This window comes from Panthera leo, chromosome F3 (assembly GCF_018350215.1).
Source record: "Panthera leo isolate Ple1 chromosome F3, P.leo_Ple1_pat1.1, whole genome shotgun sequence".
In the NCBI taxonomy this organism is placed as follows: Eukaryota; Metazoa; Chordata; class Mammalia; order Carnivora; family Felidae; genus Panthera; species Panthera leo.
In genome coordinates this window covers 32,095,561-32,114,674 of record NC_056696.1, presented here as the reverse complement: position 1 = coordinate 32,114,674, position 19,114 = coordinate 32,095,561, and the positions used below count along the sequence as shown (strand labels likewise).

At 40.7% G+C, this 19,114-nt stretch overlaps 1 protein-coding gene across 4 annotated transcripts in view; it reads left to right on the top strand.

Moving 5' to 3' along the window:
* TRAF5 (TNF receptor associated factor 5) overlaps positions 1 to 14,175 on the top strand; it is a 51,569-nt gene extending 37,394 nt beyond the window's left edge. For all 4 annotated transcript variants that reach the window (XM_042924628.1, XM_042924630.1, XM_042924629.1 and 1 more), the window contains 4 exons: positions 4,495 to 4,587; positions 8,518 to 8,658; positions 10,748 to 10,916; positions 11,589 to 14,175. In XM_042924628.1, the coding sequence (XP_042780562.1) occupies positions 4,495 to 4,587; positions 8,518 to 8,658; positions 10,748 to 10,916; positions 11,589 to 12,166 (981 nt within the window). In that variant the 3' untranslated portion in view covers positions 12,167 to 14,175. The remainder of the gene's footprint in view (positions 1 to 4,494; positions 4,588 to 8,517; positions 8,659 to 10,747; positions 10,917 to 11,588) is intronic.
* Positions 14,176 to 19,114: the final 4,939 nt, after the last annotated feature.

Sequence of the window (19,114 nt, the reverse complement as noted above, 5' to 3'; positions counted from 1 at the left end):
CGTTTATTTGCCGGGCTTATTTCACTCTTTGATTCCATTCAGGATGCAGAAGGACATTCACTTTGGAGAACTTTTAGACTGGCAATTTCAGTCAGGGTTCTCCAAAGAAACAGAACCAATGGGAGATACATACCTCCCTATACATACAGAGACTTATTTTAAGAAATTAGCTTATGTGACTGTGGGAACTGGTGAATCTGATTATTTGCAGAGCAGACCAACACTGTGGAAACTCAGGCTGGAGTTTCTATGTTGCAGTCTTGAGAAGAAGTGCTTTTTTTTTTTTTTTTAATTTTTTTTTTTAACGTTTATTTATTTTTGAGACAGAAAGAGAGAGAGACAGAGCATGAACGGGGGAGGGACAAAGAGAGAGGGAGACAGAATCGGAAGCAGGCTCCAGGTTCTGAGCCCAGAGCCCGACGTGCGGCTCAAACTCACGGACAGCGAGATCGTGACCTGAGCTGAAATCAGACGCTTAACCAACTGAGCCACCCAGGTGCCCCGAGGAGAAGTGCTTCTTGAGGAAACCTTATTCTTTCCTCTTAAAAGGTGGTTGGATGAGGACTTCCCACATTACGTAGAGTAATCTGCTTTACTTAAAGTCAACTGATTTGTAAATGTTAATCTCAGCTACAAAAGTTCCTCACAGTAACATCTAGATTAGTTTTGACCAAACAACTGGGCACCGTAGCCTAGCCAAGCTGACACATAAAATTAACCATCATGGTAATTATTTCTAATTCAGACTCCACTGCGTCTACCAGATTTTGAGACTTTCTGGAGTCATCCTTCTGATGATTATAAATCTCGGTTTTATGGTACCCCTTCTATTACCACATATTTTGAGATGGAATTGATTTGAAATCATGTTTTAAAATGTATTGGGGCGCCTGGGTGGCTCAGTCGGTTAAGCGTCTGACTTCGGCTCAGGTCATGATCTCAAGGTTCATGAGTTTGAGCCCCGCATCAGGCTCTGTGCTGACAGCTCAGAGCCTGGAGCCGGCTTCGGATTCTGTGTCTCCCCCTCTCTCTGCCCCTCCCCTGCTTGTGCTATCTCTCAAAAAATGAATAAATGTTAAAAAATATATATTTTTTAAATAAAAAAATAAAATGTATTTTATTACCTGTTAAACACCTTTAAAAATGTTATTTAATCAATTTATAAAATATACAAAGAAAAGAAAGTTTGCTTTCTACCTCATTTTAACAGATTCTTGATGGATCAAACTTTTAGGCATTAAGATATACCATGCACTGTATTGTTTCATACTTTGTGTACATCTAAAATTACTCCAAATTAAAAGTTTATTTTAGGGGCACCTGGGTGGCTCACTCGGTTGAGCACCCGACTCTTGGTTTTGACTCAGGTCATAGTCTCATGGTCTTGTGGGTTCAAGCCCTGCATGGAGCCTCGCACTGACAACACAGAGTCTGCTTGGGACTCTCTCTCTTTCTCTCTCTCTCTGCCCCTCCCCCACTCACTCTGTCTCTGTCTCTCAAAATAAATAAATAAACTTTAAAAAAAAGTTTATTTTAAAAATCATAAAAAATACTAGAAGAAAAGGTGAGTGGATTTTTTTATTCTTGATATAAAAGTCTTTCTTAGATGACTAACACAAAACCAGGAGCTATAATTTTGATGTTTAACCACAAATATTTTAAACTTTTATATGATTTTTAAAAATACCATAAGTAAAATCAAATGGCAAACCACAAACTGGAAGTAAATATTTACAACATATGACAAGACAAAAAAGGATATTTTCCTTAATATATTAAGAATCATTACAGTAGGCATAGGAATATATGAGTAGTTTCAGAAAAAAATTCAATTGACTAACAGATGTAAGAAAAGACACTCAATCTCACTCCTAAATGTATATTATAACAAGAAATATAACTTTCACCATCAAATTGACAAAGATTAAAACAACTTACAATATCCCAACTTTTTCTGAGGATAGTTTAGTTATATCTATGAAAAGTGAGGGGCACTTGGCTACCTTAGTTGGTAGAGCATGTGACTCTTGATCTCAGGGTTGTGAGTTCAAACCCCACGTTGGGCATAGAACTTACTTGTTTTTCTTTTCTTTTCTTTTCTTTTCTTTTTTGAGAGAGAGAGAGAGGGTGCAAGTGAGCAAAAGGCAGAGAGAGAGAGAGAAGCAGGGGTCACCCAAAGCGGGGCATGAGCTCACCTGACGTGGGACTTGAACTCATGAACCATGAGATAATGACCTGAGTGGAAGTCAGATGCTTAACAACTGAGCCATCCAGGCACCCAGAGCTTAGTTTAAAAAAATAAAATATAGGAGCACCTAGGTGGCTCAGTCGGTAAAGCGTCCAACTTCCACTCAGGTCATGATCTCATGGTTTGTGAGTTCGAGCCCCGCGTCGGGCTCTGTGCTGACAGCTCAGAGCCTGGAGTCTGCTTCAGATTCTGTGCCTCCCCCTCTCTCTGCCCCTCCCATGCTCATGCTCTGTCTCTGTCTCTCAATAATAAATAAATGTTAAAAAAAAATTTTTTTAATAAAAAAAATAAAATACAATAAAATAAATTTTTTGTTAAAAAAAAAAATAGTGAGCCCATACAGTGGCCTTGTAATTCTATTGCTAGGAATTTATCTCACAGAAATTCTTTCATAAGTATGCAATGATTACACGCATATACAAACCCTCACACAAAGCTGTTTATGTAGCAAAAGACAACAAAAAACTAAAAACCTCTAAGTCCATCACTAAAGTACTGGCTATATAATTTTTATTGTATATTATAATATATTATTTATATTTTGGAATACCATGCATCTGATAAAAAGAATGAGGTATGTATTTTTAAAAATTAAATATGGTTATGATCTCATTGAGTTAAAAATGTGTATATATCTTCACTGACTCTGGTGAGTGAGAGACTTAGCAAATTGGATGCGGTGCTGGAAAGAAGAGGACTTTTGCTTTTCATTCTATATCTTGCTGTATTGTTTCACATGAGCATCCATTTCTCTTTTTTTTAATTTTATTAAAAAAATTTTTTTAATACGAAATTTATTGTCAAATTGGTTTCCATACAACACCCAGTACTCATCCCAACAGGTGCCCTCTTCAATGCCCATCACCCACCCTCCCCTCCCTCCCACCCCCCATCAACCCTCAGTTTGTTCTCAGTTTTTAAGAGTCTCATATTTTGGCTCCCTCCCTCCCTCCCCTCCCCCATGGTCTTCTGTTAAGTTTCTCAGGACCCACATAAGAGTTAAAACATATGGTGTACGTCTTTCTCTGTATGACTTATTTCACTTAGCATAACACTCTCCAGTTCCATCCACGTTGCTACAAAAGGCCATATTTCATTCTTTCTCATTGCCATGTAGTATTTTGTTTTAACGTTTATTCATTTTTGAGAGACAGAGAGAGACATATCATGAGAAGGGAAGAGGAAGAGAGAGGGAGACACAGAATCTGAAACAGGCTCTAGGTTCTGAGCTGTCAGCACAGAGCCTGACGCGGGGCTCGAACTCACGGACTGTGAGATCATGACCTGAGCTGAAGTCAAATGCCCAACTGACTGAGCCACCCAGGTGCCCCTACATTTCTCTTATTTTAAGAACCTATTTTAAAAAATGCATATTGTGGGAACGTTTAAAAAAAATCATTGGAGTCCACAGATTTTCACATATCAAACCAGTGACAGTCTTGGCTACAAAAAGGATAAGGTTTACCTTTTTAGTGCATGAAATATGGCATTGCTTTCCAGCTCTGAAAGGAATCTTCCTAATAGTTAGGCCTAAACTCCCAGTTGGGCTGTAGTCTAGACCTTCCAGGATGAAAAGGAAGAAAAGGAGGAGGAAAGGTATTCTCTAGAAAAGGGGCCAATCCTAAACTGAAGGAAAATTGTTGATAAATGTATGCTTTGGTCCACAGATCACCCAGAACATCTACCATTTGCTTTTACTAGTAATATAGGCAGTTTGCAATTCGGTATTTTAATCATCAGGGAAGAAGTAACCCTTTATTCTTATAAACCTGTTATTTGATTTTGAGGGCAACAAATTTGCCTGGGCTGAAATTACAATCAGGTTGCATGCCTGTGGCCTTTGATAGAAGACAGCATGGAAATGTGTGCTTGGTAGGAGAGAGAACTAACCTAGGCTTGAAACTGATCTGAAGCTAACCTGCCAAAGAGATAGGTTTTGTGTGGGAATAGTTGACAGAGGATAACTACACTTGACCCACGGTCACACATTCCCAGCACAAGGAAGGAAATCCGCATTGAAATTTTGACAGTGGCCCGATTCTCTGTTTCTGTAAGTTTAAAATTGTCTCATGGGCACTGTAGAATCCTGTGGCTGGGAAAGGGACCTGGAGGGGCTGTTTCTCCTGCAACTCAGCTTCAGACAGGCAAGCAAAATTGTTAAGGTCTGCTTTAGCAGAATATCTCGCCACCACCTTCATGTTTGGAGCTTTTCAGCAGCCTGACTTCCTTTCCTCTTCACATTGAAGGATAAACGGGGGAACCTGCTGGAGCATGAGCATTCAGCCTTACGGGACCACATGCTTCTGGTTTTAGAAAAAAACTTCCAGTTAGAAGAACAGGTAAATATTCAAGAATTCAGATATAAGGGGAGGCAGCGCAACCACTGGGGCTGGTAATCGTTGGCTTTTTATAGTCTCCTCTGTTTCAGTACATGTCTACTGGAGGTAGATGGTTTTCTACTAAGTGGCCAGGCAGACCCATAGGATTATAGAATATTAGAACTGGAAGGTGCCTTTGAGATCTCTGGACCCAACCCTTTCATTCAGCAGATGAAATAACTAAGCTCAAAGAAATTTTGATGTGTTTGTAACTTGTAAATGGTAGAATTTACTCTCAAACCCATGTCCCCTGATTCTTAGTCTAGAAATACCACACTGTCTCTGCAGCCTATCCACACGCCTTTTGGTTAATATCTGGCACCTAGTAGGTGACTAGCAGGTGCTTGATGTTTTTTAATTAGACCAATCTTACCATGAAGCAATAGTTAACTATCTGTTCTAGGCATTTTGGGTTTTATATATTTTGTAGTAAGTCTTAACTCCTGCCTATGAAAAGCTTTGCAGCCTGATAAATGCATACATACATATGTATTTCACTGAGTTGTGATTACCAAGTGAAATTATGTGTGCAAATGCCTGCCACAGTCCCTGGAATATTCATAATGGACTCCAAATGCTGATTCTATTGGGTAATTATTATAAAAGTTAATTATTTTGTTAGAACATCTCAGAGGATCAGACTTCTCAAGCCCATGTCAGGAAGAGAGGGAGCTGAATTCTATTATTGCCAATTAGTTTATGGTGTCTAATTCCATATTAAAGTAGGTATGTGAGTTCCAAGGTCAGACCCTGGAGAAAAGTGCGAAGACCACTCAGACCGTGACTTTGGTAGAGGGCACACTGCCTGATAACCATTCCTAAGTTCTTTCTGTACCACTTGCCTCATCCATCCATCCATCCATCCATCCATCCACTCATTCAACAAACACCTGCCATACATCAGCTATGAGGTGCGTTGCTAGGGGCTCTGAGTCAGGAAAGACACAGCTTCTGCCCTAGAAGGACTCACAATGCAAAAATGCAAATAGATAAGTTGCCGTGCCATAGGATATGCTGTTACTCACTCTGGGGTACAGAGGCTGCAGCAGTTTGCTCTGTGGGATTTGGGGAAAGCTCTTCAAGGTAGCACATCCGAGCTTCATTTTGAAGGAAGAAAAGATTTGTCAACTTAAATGTTGTGGGGAAAGAACGTTCCAGAAAAGGAAAGCTTGTGCCAAGACCAGGAATTATGAGAGAGGCTGATGGTTCAGGGAACTGGGGTTTTGGGGTGGTGAGGCTCCTGAACATGAGCTAGAAAGAGCTGGAGACTGGTGTGCTGGGTGCAGATTGCAGTGGCCTTCCATGTAAGCTAAGAGGTTGCAGATACTGTACATTCAATTATTATTTTTTATTCATTCATATCTGCTTTGTTTCAGAAAGGATTTAAGGGCCAAAGTTTGAACTAATGTTTGTCAGTAATAGGGGAGCTAATGGAGGTTTCGAGATAAGAAAATACAGGTTTCCCACACAATGGGAAACAGAGCAATCCTATGGAACCTTTCATAAGCCAATGTCGTGTAAAGCAAAGAAGCAACTACCATTTCATAAAAGCGAAGATCCTCTTTGATTTCTTTCGGTTAGTCAAACAGGCACTAACGCAGGTCTTTCATGAAAGCAAAGTGGCGTAAAGTTTTGGATGGTGGGGGCAGGCGAAGACCACTACTTGGCTGGCTAATTGTTTGGCTTTAAAAAGTAAGATAGCTGGTGGTAGCACAGAAGATGGATAGAGGGAGAGGAGAGCATGAGGACAGGGGGACCAGGCAGAAGGATGTTGTCATGAACTAGGCAATGTAGCAGTAGAGCCTGGCAGTTGAACAGTGAGGGCTCTGGAGCCAGAATGCCTGGTTTTGAGACCTGGCCCCACACTTGCCGTATGAGTTTGGACAAGCTACTTAACTCCGCTCTTCCCCAATTTCCTCATTCATAAAATGGGGCTGTTGGAAGGGTTAAATGAGCTAATATATTTAAGCTCTTAGCACAGTGGCAATGTAATAAGCAGTTGAAGGCAAGATACTGGAAGTGATGGTGCTGGTGGCTCAGCCAAGGCTGTGTCTGGGGATGGGAAGGGCATTGAGAGACACTCCAAGGTCACAATGGCAAGCTGTAAGTTTAGAAGGCGGAGAACATGGAATTATTATCTGAGATGGACACTGCAGGACAAGTAGAGGTTAGGTGGAGGGAGAAGACACTTATCAGGGAGATATGTCTACCATGTAGGTGGAAATCAGCTCTCAGGATCTAAATGGAAGATTCTGGGGCCAGAGAGCAGATGGTTGTTGCAACCATTTGTTCATTTATAAAACACGTATCCAATGCCCTCTGTGTGCCAGGCCCTGTGCAAGGCTTTGGGGATGAAGAAATAAGGGAGATGTAGCCTCAATAGTTTAGTGGAGGAAAAGACCAAAACAACCCAAAAAAGCAATAAGAGTAATGAAGGTAACTTAAATGCTAGAGTGTAGTCAGGGGGTCTTAGAACTTGAGAGATGACCTAGGTAGGTGATACTAGTGAAGAAGTGTTTCTGAGAGAAACTGTCCTTGAGTAGAGGCTTAAAAAGTGGTAGTTTCTAGATGGAGGAGGAAGTGTGTGAGAGACCAGGACTCGATGGACAATAGAAGTGTGTAGGCTTGCAGGGCAGGGCACAGGTGGGATGGGAATAGGCAGCAGGCTGAGAAAGTAGCCAGGGGCAGATCATGTAGGACCCTGTAGGGTCTGTAAAAGAAGGCCACTAAGGATAAGGTGGGGGGGGGGGGGGGGAGTGACAAGACCGATTTGTCTCTGGCTACAGCATGAAGGATGAATTGGAGAAAAACAAGTGTAAAGAAAGGGAGAGCATCATTTGTTCATACTAAAAATATTTATCAAATACCTGCTGATGCCAGGCACCAGACCAGTTGCCAAGGTTACAGCAGACTGTGGGACATGCGTCCCAATTCCCATAGAGCTTCCCATCTGGCAGGAGTGCGAGGGATGGTGTAGGACAGGTGGGAAGCTGTTGTAGCAGCCCAGGTGAGAAATAAGGCTACAGTGAGTGTGAAACGAAATGAGATGAAATGAGAAGTAGATATAAGAATCGTTTGTTTTGTTGTGTGTCGGGAGTTTAAAGTTGGTAAGTATTGCTGATTGAATGGATGAGGCGATAGGAGGAGGGTTGTCTAGGCTCACACGAAAGTTTTTGGTTATTTCCCTGAAATAATTACAGATTCTAAGAGCATATCATGTTTTGCCTACCACTTGCTAAGCTAGCTGTATGCTGGGCAGGTCACTTAAACTCTCTACCTCTGTTTCCTTATCTATAAAACGGAACTGATCATCATACCCAACTCATAGGGTTTTTTGAGAATTAAGAGAGCTAATGAATACAAGGGTATGACAGACATTCAGCAAATGTCAGCTATTACTATTGATACTGTGCAGATAGCATCTGCTGTGCTGTGATGATCAGTACTGTGTGGTTGTTTAATAAGTGCATACTGAATGAATGAAGAGAACTAGTTCAGTAAATTTTGTCAAGTGATGTCACTATCATTAGATGAACCATCATAGCTGGTTAAGCTATGAAAAAGACTGATGAGAAATCTGTGGATCTGGTTTTTGTGAAGCACCTACAAATATTATATAGAAATCTACCTGTAAATATTTTCCTAGAAATACATGTATGTATTTTTCTTTTTTTTAATTTAATTAATTTATTTATTGAAATTTATTTAAATTCAAGTTAGTTAACATATAGTGTAGTAATACTTTCAGGAGTAGAATTTAGTGACTCATTACTTACATATATATTTTTCTAGAAACACTTTCTTACTGCAATATTTTTCTAGACTTGTATTTAAATTATTTTAACTTGTATACATACACTTAAATGATCTCATTCCCATTTCTGTTATTAGATTTCTGATTTATATAAGAGCCTAGAACAGAAAGAAAGTAAAATCCAGCAGTTAGCAGAAACAGTAAAGAAATTCGAAAAGGAGTTCAAGCAGTTTGCACAGCTACTCGGCAAAAATGGAAGCTTCCTCTCAAACATCCAGGTGAGAAATGGCCTCTCTATTCATAGCCAAGATTTGGCCTTCAATTGGCAGGCAGGGTTTCTCTTATAACTTCTTAAGTGGAGATAATTTCAAATGTAAAGAAAAGCTATAAGAATAAGATAGTGCTTAAAAATACCCATGTATTCTTGGGGTGCCTGGGTGGCTCAGTCAGTTAAGTGTCAGACTTCAGCTCAGGTCATGATCTCATAGTTGGTGAGTTTGAGCCCCATATTGGGTTCTCTGCTGTCAGCATGGAGCCTGCTTTGGATCCTCTGCCCCTCCCCTGCTTGTGCACATGCTCTCTCTCTCTCTGTCTCTCTCTCAAAAAAAAAAATCTGTGCATTCTCCGCCCAAATTCACCCATTGTTAGTATTTTGTCCCATATCTCTCTACATCTCTGTTGCTGTATGTATATGTACTTTCTGAAGCATTTGAGAGTAAGCTGTATATATATTATGGCCCTGTACCTATACACACTTCACTATGTATTTCATAAGAATAAAGATCTTCTTTTACATAACCCCAGTACATTTAACAATGTCAATAAGTTAACTAATATAATTATGTAATTATATTATATTTATTTATGTTATATCTAATTATAATAATATAACTAAGGTAATTAACAGAATTGACATAATACTTTATATAATTTATGGAAATTAGGGTTATAATTGATGTTAGGCCAATATTAGTTCCTTTATGTAAGATTCATTGAGTGTATCCATAGTCAACAAAGTGAAATATTAATTCCCTTGGGAATAAAATGCTTTATTTATTTAAAAAAATTTTTTTTAATGTTTATTTTTGAGAGAGCAACAGCATGAGCAGGGGAGGAGCAGAGAGAGAGGGAGACACAGAATCTGAAGCAGGCTCCAGGCTGTGAGCTGTCAGCACAGAGCCTGATGCAAGGCTCAAACTCATGAGCTGTGAGATCATGACCTGAGCCAAAGTCAGACTCTTAACCCACTGGGCCACGCAGGTGCCCTGGGAATAAAATGCTTTAAACACTAAAATATATCAAAAATTACTTGCAAATCATGAATGTTAAGTAACCATAAACAAATTTCTAATGAATAGTATCTTTACTGTAGTTATAAAATTTATGGTAAAAAAAAATTTTAATGTTTATTTTTGAGAGAGAAGGACAGTATGAGTGGGGCAAGGGCAGAGAGAAGGAGAGAGAGAGAGAATCCCAAGCAGGCTCTGCACTGTCATCATGTCAGCCTGATTGGGGGGGGTGGGGGGCGTGCTTTGATTGCACGAACCTCGAGATCATGACCTGAGCCGAAGTTGGACGCTCAGCCGACTAAGCCACTCGGGCACCCCTGTGGTGAAAAGGATCTTAAGACCTGTGATATGGGTAGCAGTTTTGAAATGTGGACTATCCCAGAAAAATGCAGGCCATGTAATTTCCCCATACTTTGTCAGCACACTGTGTGTGTGTGTGTGTGTGTGTGTGTGTGTGTGTAGAAAAAAAGGAAATCTTTATTTGTTATTATCTCAATTCTGACCTTTTTCTAACACAAAACCAGTCAGAGTTAAGGTCCTGAGGGGCAAGTGTGGAAGAGAAGTATGGGTCTAGTTTTATTTAGTCTCTTCTACCCAGGTAGAGAATCTAAAGTTCAAGCCTTGCCTCATTGCACTTCTGGACCACTTTTAGGGCTCAGGCCAGAACAGATGGGTCTATTTCCAGCTCATTCTCTGCCTTCTAACAGAGCAGGCGTGGATCAGAATAGCCTCTGAGAAGGACGTGATTAAGGCAAGAGGAGAGACAACAGGAGAACAAAGATATAAAGATAAGTTAGAGCACCAAATGGATAGAAATTGAGGGAGGAGTATAAGTCAGATGAAGAGAAGTTCAAAAATTTGGAACAGGAGCTGTGACCGGAAGGAGGAGGAAGATACTAGGTAGTTCATCTCTCTGTGAACCTCACTGAATTTTCTCTTCCAGACTGTGCATTTTTCATTGCATTAATTGATTAATTAAATGTGAAATGTTTGGGTTGAAAAAAATTCAGTATCAATGAATTACTAAGATATTAACTTTTTTTTCTTTTTTACATTATGATCCATGTTGTACTGAAAGGCTCTTGCCAGTCTCATTGACAAGTCTGCTTGGCTAGAAGCTCAAGTGCGTCAGTTATTACAAGTGGCTAACCAGCAACAAAATAAATTTGATCTGAGGCCTTTGGTGGAAGCGATTGATACAGTGAAACAGAAAATTACTCTGCTAGAAACCAATGATCAAAGACTAGGTATGGCACGTATTTTACTTCTCTTTGGATGAGTCTGTTGTCTGCATGTTTCTGGAACAAGCAAACACCTGGCCAGATGGTGAGTCGCAGCTGTCCAGGATAAACAATTGTCGAATCTGGTATTTGTGAAACAGAACAGCATGAGATTCTGGCCACTCGGGGGAAAATGATGGACGGTGATGAGCAGGGGCTGGAACAGGCAAAGGGTAGAAATGGGCCAGGAAATTCCAAAAACAGGGAGTGGTGGTTTTTAAGAAGAGTGGAAAATAATGAGAAAACTAAGGGAGAGATGTGGTGGAAACATTGTTTGAAGTATAGGAAAATCTGAAAGGGTTTGGCTATTTAAAAGCATCCCAGTTATTAAATAATGGGCCTCACCATGCTAATGCACACGAGTCAAATGCTGTGTGTCTTCTATACGCTTTGGTGAGCTTCAGTTCAAGAGTATGCATTTGGGTTTCCTTGGTGCTACTTTTGCCAAGACATGAGAGTCACTGAGTTAATTATTCATACAAATGATCCATTGGTGGACATTGAGTTCAGTTCATCTTTAGGATGTCAGAGTTTTATTTTTCTCTTCAGATAACACAATTCCACTTTGGGCAAATTCTAAAGACAACTTTAAGGCCTATGGAATCTTTTTTCTTTCTTTCTTTCTTTCTTTCTTTGCAGTTGTTTTGGAAGGGGAGACCAACAAACATGATGCCCACATTAATATTCATAAAGCACAGCTGAATAAAAACGAAGAGCGATTTAAACTGCTAGAAGGTGCCTGCTATAACGGAAAGCTCATCTGGAAGGTGACAGACTATAAGACGAAGAAGAGGGAGGCACTCGATGGGCACACGGTGTCCATCTTCAGCCAGCCCTTCTACACCAGCCGGTGCGGCTACCGGCTCTGTGCTAGAGCATACCTAAACGGGGATGGGTCCGGGAAGGGGACACACCTGTCGCTGTACTTCGTGGTGATGCGAGGGGAGTTTGACTCACTGTTGCAGTGGCCATTCAGGCAGAGGGTGACCCTGATGCTTTTGGACCAGAGTGGCAAAAAGAACCACATTATGGAGACCTTCAAGGCTGACCCCAATAGCAGTAGCTTTAAAAGACCCGATGGAGAGATGAACATTGCGTCTGGCTGCCCCCGCTTCGTGGCTCATTCCACTTTGGAGAGCGCCAAGAACACCTACATTAAAGATGACACCGTGTTCCTGAAAGTGGCCGTGGATTTAACTGACCTAGAGGATCTCTAGTCCCTGTTTCTGGGGATGATGAAGGACTTGTTGGGTCCAGAACCATGGAGGAGGACACCTGTGATTATCATAGGGACTGACATTGAACTTAGTACACATTTGTATTTGGCTTCTTGCCACTTGGTGTTTGAAGGCAGTTTAAAACTTCTCAAGTGCTATCTTCTTTTTACGTTTTACTCTATCCCAGTTTGAAACTTAAAACCTTAGAATATTCTCTCATTATTTATATTTTTATATTTCTTGAAAGATGTTAAGTTTCTTGAAAGCGAGGTCTGGGACATATCTGTTTTACTGGTGCTTAGCATAGTGTCTCATCGTAGGCACTATGTGAAATGTTACTAAGGACACAGAGGAAGAATTGAAAATGCTTTGGTATTTTATTATTTGGCCTGCTGATTCTAGACCTGACCATAAGCCTGCAAAAGCCATCTTCCAGGGTAGACTATTCCAGTTAAGTAGTTGGGTGGTGTACTTTCAAAGACCATAAGCCCAGTTTGGACCAGACTTTATTTGGTCAAATACAAAATTTGTGGAAATTACTACACCTCTAAATATTTTCATTAAAAATTACCAGTAGTCACCAAGTACAGTTTTGCAAGGCTGTGTTAGAACTGGTGAATAGAGGAAGCATTTTCATTCTTCCTGCTGAAGTAAACAGAAAGTACTGCACTGTGTGTGTGTGTGTGTGTGTGTGTGTGTGTGCAGAGAGAGAGAGGGAGAGATAGTTTATACATATATATGGAGATATAGTCCTCCAACTAAAGCTCATATTTTATTAGGTACAACCATGTGAAAAAAAGCTGTTTTCATAGGTCAGAAAAGGTCAAGTATTAACAGTTTCATAAGGTTCAATTTAGTAGATATGTATGTACATGTATATGTATGTATACACCTAGTTTAAAAGTATGTTGGTAATAATAGTAAGTTACTGTGAGGATGGGTAGAATTTAGTACATGATGGAGAAAAATGTCATAAATGGATAAGAGGAACTTAAACCTAGGGAGAACACCATTATTATTCCTATGGTGTCAGAAGTATTCTCATCCCAAACTGATTGCTAAAAGCAGTATCTCCTATTCTTTTTGAAAGAACTTCTGAATTCATAAACTGATATGAAAATGGGCATTTATATAAACCTGTGACTTTTCTTGTTGAAGTTGTGAGTACTTTGTGAGGAACAGAAATGATTCTATTCTTACACATCTGTCTGTGTGGGTCTATCTACGAGGGTGTGTGTACCAGTCAAGTGAATCCCAGTTTTCCTGAGCCCTCCTTTGTTGTTATGCAACTCAGTGTTTCCTGACATTCAAGCCGACTCCCTTGAGTGTGTGGGGATAAATTGTCCTGGGCTGAGGGCCACTTAATGCAGCTTACCCGAGTGAGGACCGTGTACCTTATAGCTTTTGAGCAGTCGATCTGATAGAAGAAACATGATTTTTATACCAGTGGCTTCTGGAATAATTGAGACTTTCTTAATCTCTTCTCTGAAAAATTTCAAGATGCTAAAGACTCATCTTGCAGAAATCATCCCAAAGACTTAAAGAAATAAGTTCACAATGGAAACATACTAAAGAACAACACTGTAGCTGCTGGTGAACTCTGGCACAATTGATAGTCAACAGATTGACCTCACACACACTCAGGAAGCATTTCTGTAGATCACACAGCCAGACCCAGTGGTTCTGTGTGTTTGTTTTCAATGTTCCTAATCCAGTCCAAGTCCTTAGGAGTAGAAGATCATATTGTTGTAATTAGTTTTAAGTGGGTATGAAAAACATTTTAAAGTGAATTTATCAAAATACTGGTTTTGTGTTCTAACCAACTTCTCTACATAAAAAGCTTCAATCATGGCATGGTTTGCTTATGAGTTCAGAGTCCCTTCATCATTGAAACAGTGATCATGAAACAAGGTATTACAGAGTAAAAAAGACTCCTTTCTCAAAAATAAGAGTTGTGATTTTTGTTTTATAGAAGTGGATCCATGTAAACTGTTTTTCCTCTTCTACGATCTGAGCAGTTATTTTTATTCTATGTCAGAAATATTTAAAGATTTTATTTTTTAAGTAATCTCTACACTCAATATAGGGCTCAAAATCACAACCCCAAGATCAAGAGTCCCATGCTCTACTGACCGAGCCAGCGGGGTGCCTCTATATCACAAATATTTAAATTCATTCTATTTTGGTTAGATTTCAATTCCTGATAAAAAGAAAAAAATAGGTGTAAGAGGGAAGTTAAGAAAGGCAAGTACAGGATTAAGGTAGGGTGGGGAGGTACTCTACATATGAATGCATATTAACAGATCTGAACTCTGACCCCTGATATCCAAATTTGATTTTTCAGAGAAACAAGAGATAGTCACAGCCAGTTCCAATTCACAGTGCCAATCTTGAGCACAACTAAACAGAACAGAGAGCACAAAGCCTTTGTGTGGTGCTTTGGGCAATCGGTCCACACTGCCAACTACCTCTTTTCTCTTAGAAAGTGGTTGGAGACATGGGTCTTAATTGTACCTAAGAATTCTGGGCTGGAGATAAAGCCTTGATGGATGCATAGTAGGGGACCCAGGTGGTGCAATCGCCTGAGAACACCACATTTTAGGGGAGGAGGGAGAGGAGATGAGGAGAAGTACCAAGGGAGGTAGGAAGGCAAAGAATGTCAGCAGGGCCACCCTGCCAACAGTGGTCCCTCGCAGCGTACCCCACAGCCAACTCTTAAGCTCACAGTCCGCCCCCTCCATGCCACTCCCTCCTCAGCCTTTGCCTTAAGCTGCAGGTTTAAATATCCAAGTACCTGCTGCACATCTGATCTTTCAAGTCCCATGGGTACCTTAAAGTACACTTCACCATAACTGAACTGGAGAGCTTCCCACTCTCCCCGCCACTGCCCACCTGTGATGCTTCCTGTTTATTCTACCCCGGCTAATGACCTCATCATCCAAGCCAGAAGTTTGGACACTATTCTAGATTCCTCCCTCACCTTCCCCGTCCAGTCACCCACCCAGTACTGCCAATTTGACTTCCAAGTAATTTCCTGAAACTATTCCTACTACCTGTTTCTACTGCCCACTACTGTCCTGTTTGCAGGCCTACGTTTTTGGCTACACTTTTTTCTTTCACCTCTTCACATCTAACCTCACGCTGCCACCCAGTAATCTCTCTGAAATGAAAATCTGAGAATGACTCCTCGCAACACCCACTGTGGCCACATCACCCAAAGGCCAAAGCCAAGGCTCTGCATGCCTGCCTCTGCACGCCCCACCCCCCCAACCCACCTCCTGACAGTCCTCCTACTTCATATTTAGCAATAGCACCCCAAGCCATTGGACATTTCTGTGTGCTGGTGCTGCACTTCTAACTGGAATACTCTTCACTATCCTTACCTCTTTCTTTGCATGATGAAGTCTTTCTGTTTAAGATTCTTTGATTTCATCTCCAGGATGTCTTCCCAAACTAGTCCTCACTTACTGTACATCCCACTCACCACCTTCGACCCTTCGCTAGGCCGAGAGCTCCGGCTCTGTGCTGTAGACTTCCTGGTCTATACTCCAATTGTTGGACTTTTCTTTTTTTCAAAAAATGTTTATTATTTGAGAGGGAGAGAGAGAGAGAGAAGGAGAGGGGCAGAGAGAGCAGGAGAGAAAGAATTCCAAGCAGGCTCAATGCTGTCCAGTGCAGAGCCAGCCCCACACAGGGCTCGATCTCATGAACTGTGAGATTATGACCTGAGCCGAAATCAAGAGCTGGAAGCTTAAAGCTTAACTGACTGAGCCACCCAGGCGCCCCTGGACTTCTCTCTTTTCTAGAAAACAAGTATTAATTGGCTATGTATTTGTCAGATTTTTGTGTTAGGCACAAATAGAACAGATCTTGTCCCTGTCTTCATAAAATTTATAATCTGGAGGTCAGTCACAAATGGTGACCCAGAATGTTCAATGTGTAAATACTCTCAGCCTTCTCTGTCCGATAAGGACTTTGCCTCTCCACTTCTTCACCCTGTGCTCTGAGAAAAATGCATCTCACAGACCAGTGCTGCATGTTTGTGATGCAAGATGAGAGCAGGCAGAAAACATTTGAAGACAGAGCCCTAGGGGCAAAATTTATGAAGAAATGATAAACCAACGCACACAAGGACTGGAGGAAAGTGAAAGAAGAGAGAAAAGGGAATATGAACCTATGAGAACCTTTGGGAATTGTGACTGGAGCCCCCTTGATGTTTTTTTCTTCCAAGGGATCCACGTTAAAGACTGAAATACATTTTTAAATTAGTTTTGGCTGCTTGAGTCGTACGTATTCGAGTGAAACTCCACATGGAGACTAGACTCTGGCTCCAGGATTCATAAGGCATTTGAACAAATATACAAGTTGTGATAAAAAGCCTTGAAGACAATGACAGAGTACAGGGAAAGAATAATAGGACTAGGCTGGAGAGAGTATGTGCATACTTAGGGTTGTTGGGGAGGGCCTTTTGCTGAGGTAACTTGCTATTTAGTGTTCACATGACATGTTTTCTGACTGTCCAGCCCCTTTGGACACGCTTATAATACCTGAGGAGTTTAATGTGACAAGACTCGCCTCCTTGACCCCCTCTGCAGCACAGGCATATGTGACCTAGGCCCTACCAATCAGGCATGGTCTGGCAAAACTTAAACTTGAAAGATAAAGTTGGAAAGATTCAACTTTTTTGTTGCAAGAAACATTTGCAAGATGAAAAAGGAGGAGTGCCTGGGGGGGCTGGGTCAGTTAAGCCTCCGACTCTTGGTTTCAGCTCAGGTCATGATCTCATTGTTCGTGAGTTCGAGCCCCACATCCAACTCTGCATTGGCAGCTTGGAGCCTGCTTGGAATTCTTTCTCTATTTCCGTCTCTTTTGGCCCCCAGCCCCCGCCAGGGCAGGTGCTCTCTCTCAAAACAAATAAATAAACATTAGGGGAAAAAGAGGTGAAGAAAGAAATGTGCCACTCTGGCTACCCAGTGGTGAGGGTGATGAGTGTATGGAAGGGACTGGTTCCCTCATCCTTACTTTCAGAGCCTGTGTTCGTAGAAGTTGTGATTTTGCTGTCAGGTGGTGGTGGCAGCAGTGGATTTTCACTAGAGCCTCTAGCGTGTTTGGGTATCGGACCCAGCTGTGCTGCACCTGCATCTGGCTTCTGGTCTTCCTGGAGACTCGGGGGCTACGTAATATTAACAAAGTCCCAATCTTCGCCAGATTGGATCCTGTGGTCTGTAACTAAGAACCTGACTGAATCAAGCCGAGACCTGAAAGATGAGTCAGCCATGATGATGTCAGAGCAGGTGGGATGAAAATTCTGGGCAGAGGGCACTGAGGAAAAAGAGAGTTGGTTTAAGGAACTGAAAAGAGGCCTGTGTGGCAGGGGCCACCAGAAGGGAGGAGAGTGGGCCTTGATGAAATCAGAAAGGGAGGCAGGGCCCAGAGTCTAATGTTAAAGTCATAGCGAGGAGACTGTGGTTTATGTAAAGCGTAATGAAAGTGGACGTGATTTTGGCAGGGGAATACACGATTTGATTAATGTGTTCTAAAACTGCTCTGTATGGAACATAGATAAGAAGGGGACAAGAGAGGACATGGAAACAGTATTAAGGTTATGTCATAATGCACCTGTGTTTCTAGGTCTGTGTCTTTACTAGATCATGAACTCCTTGAAGCCAAAAAGCATACTAGTTCAAGTGCATAGAAGGTACTCATTATATTAAACTGAATAAACAGAAGACCATGGGGGAGGGGAAGGAAAAAAAAAGGTTAGAGAGGGAGGGAGACAAAACATAAGAGACTCTTAAAAACAGAACTGAGGGTTGATTGGGGGTGGGAGGGAGAGGAGGGTGGGTGATGGGTATTGAGGAGGGTGCCTGTTGGGATGAGCACTGGGTGTTGGAATGGAAACTAATTTGACAATAAATTTCATATTAAAAATAAATAAATAAATAAATAAATAAATAAACAAACTGAATAGTATATATGCAATAATGCATTATTTTTATAACAAATCAGGTATTATGTCCATTACATTAATGAGAAAAGTAGTGATTAGATCTATGCCCTGCATGCTAGGCATTGTCCTAAGAATTTTACATACTTATTATACATTAACACACTAATCCTCTCAATAATCTTATCAGGTATATGCTATTTTATCCCCATTTTACAGATGAGGCAATTGAAGCACAGAGAGGTTATGTAATAAGCTCTAGGTTACACAGCTAATAAATGGGAAAGCCAGGATTTGAATCTAGGCATTCTGGCTTCAGAGTCTCTACTCTTAACACTGTATAAGATTGCCTCATAAAAATGCTGATAAACTCCACATGACTATACAAAAGTACAAATTTAAATAAGCTAAAATACAGTAAAAGTAGCCACTAGATAAAAATTGAACATAAAATTTTCAAACTACTAAAGAAAAAAAAATCTGGAAAAAGGAACTTTATCAAACCAAAGACAGAAAAGCGAAGAAAACAACAGGAAGCACAACATATAGAAAAACAAGTTAGAATTAAATCTAAGCACATAAATATGAATGGTTTAAATTTTACTATTAAAAGAGGAAATATCTCCAACATGGGGGCATATGTATATGCTTTTTAAACATATATCTATAACAAAACAGAGATAACAACTCCATTGTTAGTTATGTATCAGGGATACTTTTGCGCATGTGTACCAGGAGACACATACAATGAAGTTTACTACCAGCATTGTTTACAATAGCAAAACAAAACAAAAAAAAAACCCTGGGAAAAAACAAACAAGGGATGGCATGGATGTGAAGCAACAGAAACTCCTACACTGTTGGGGGCAGGGTAAATTGGCACAAACGCTAGAGAAGAATCTGGCATTAAAAATAAAGTTGGATTGTGCAAACCTTGCTGTTCCACTTCTAGACATACACTGGAAAATTCTTGTGATGTGCCTAATAAGATACGTTAAAGA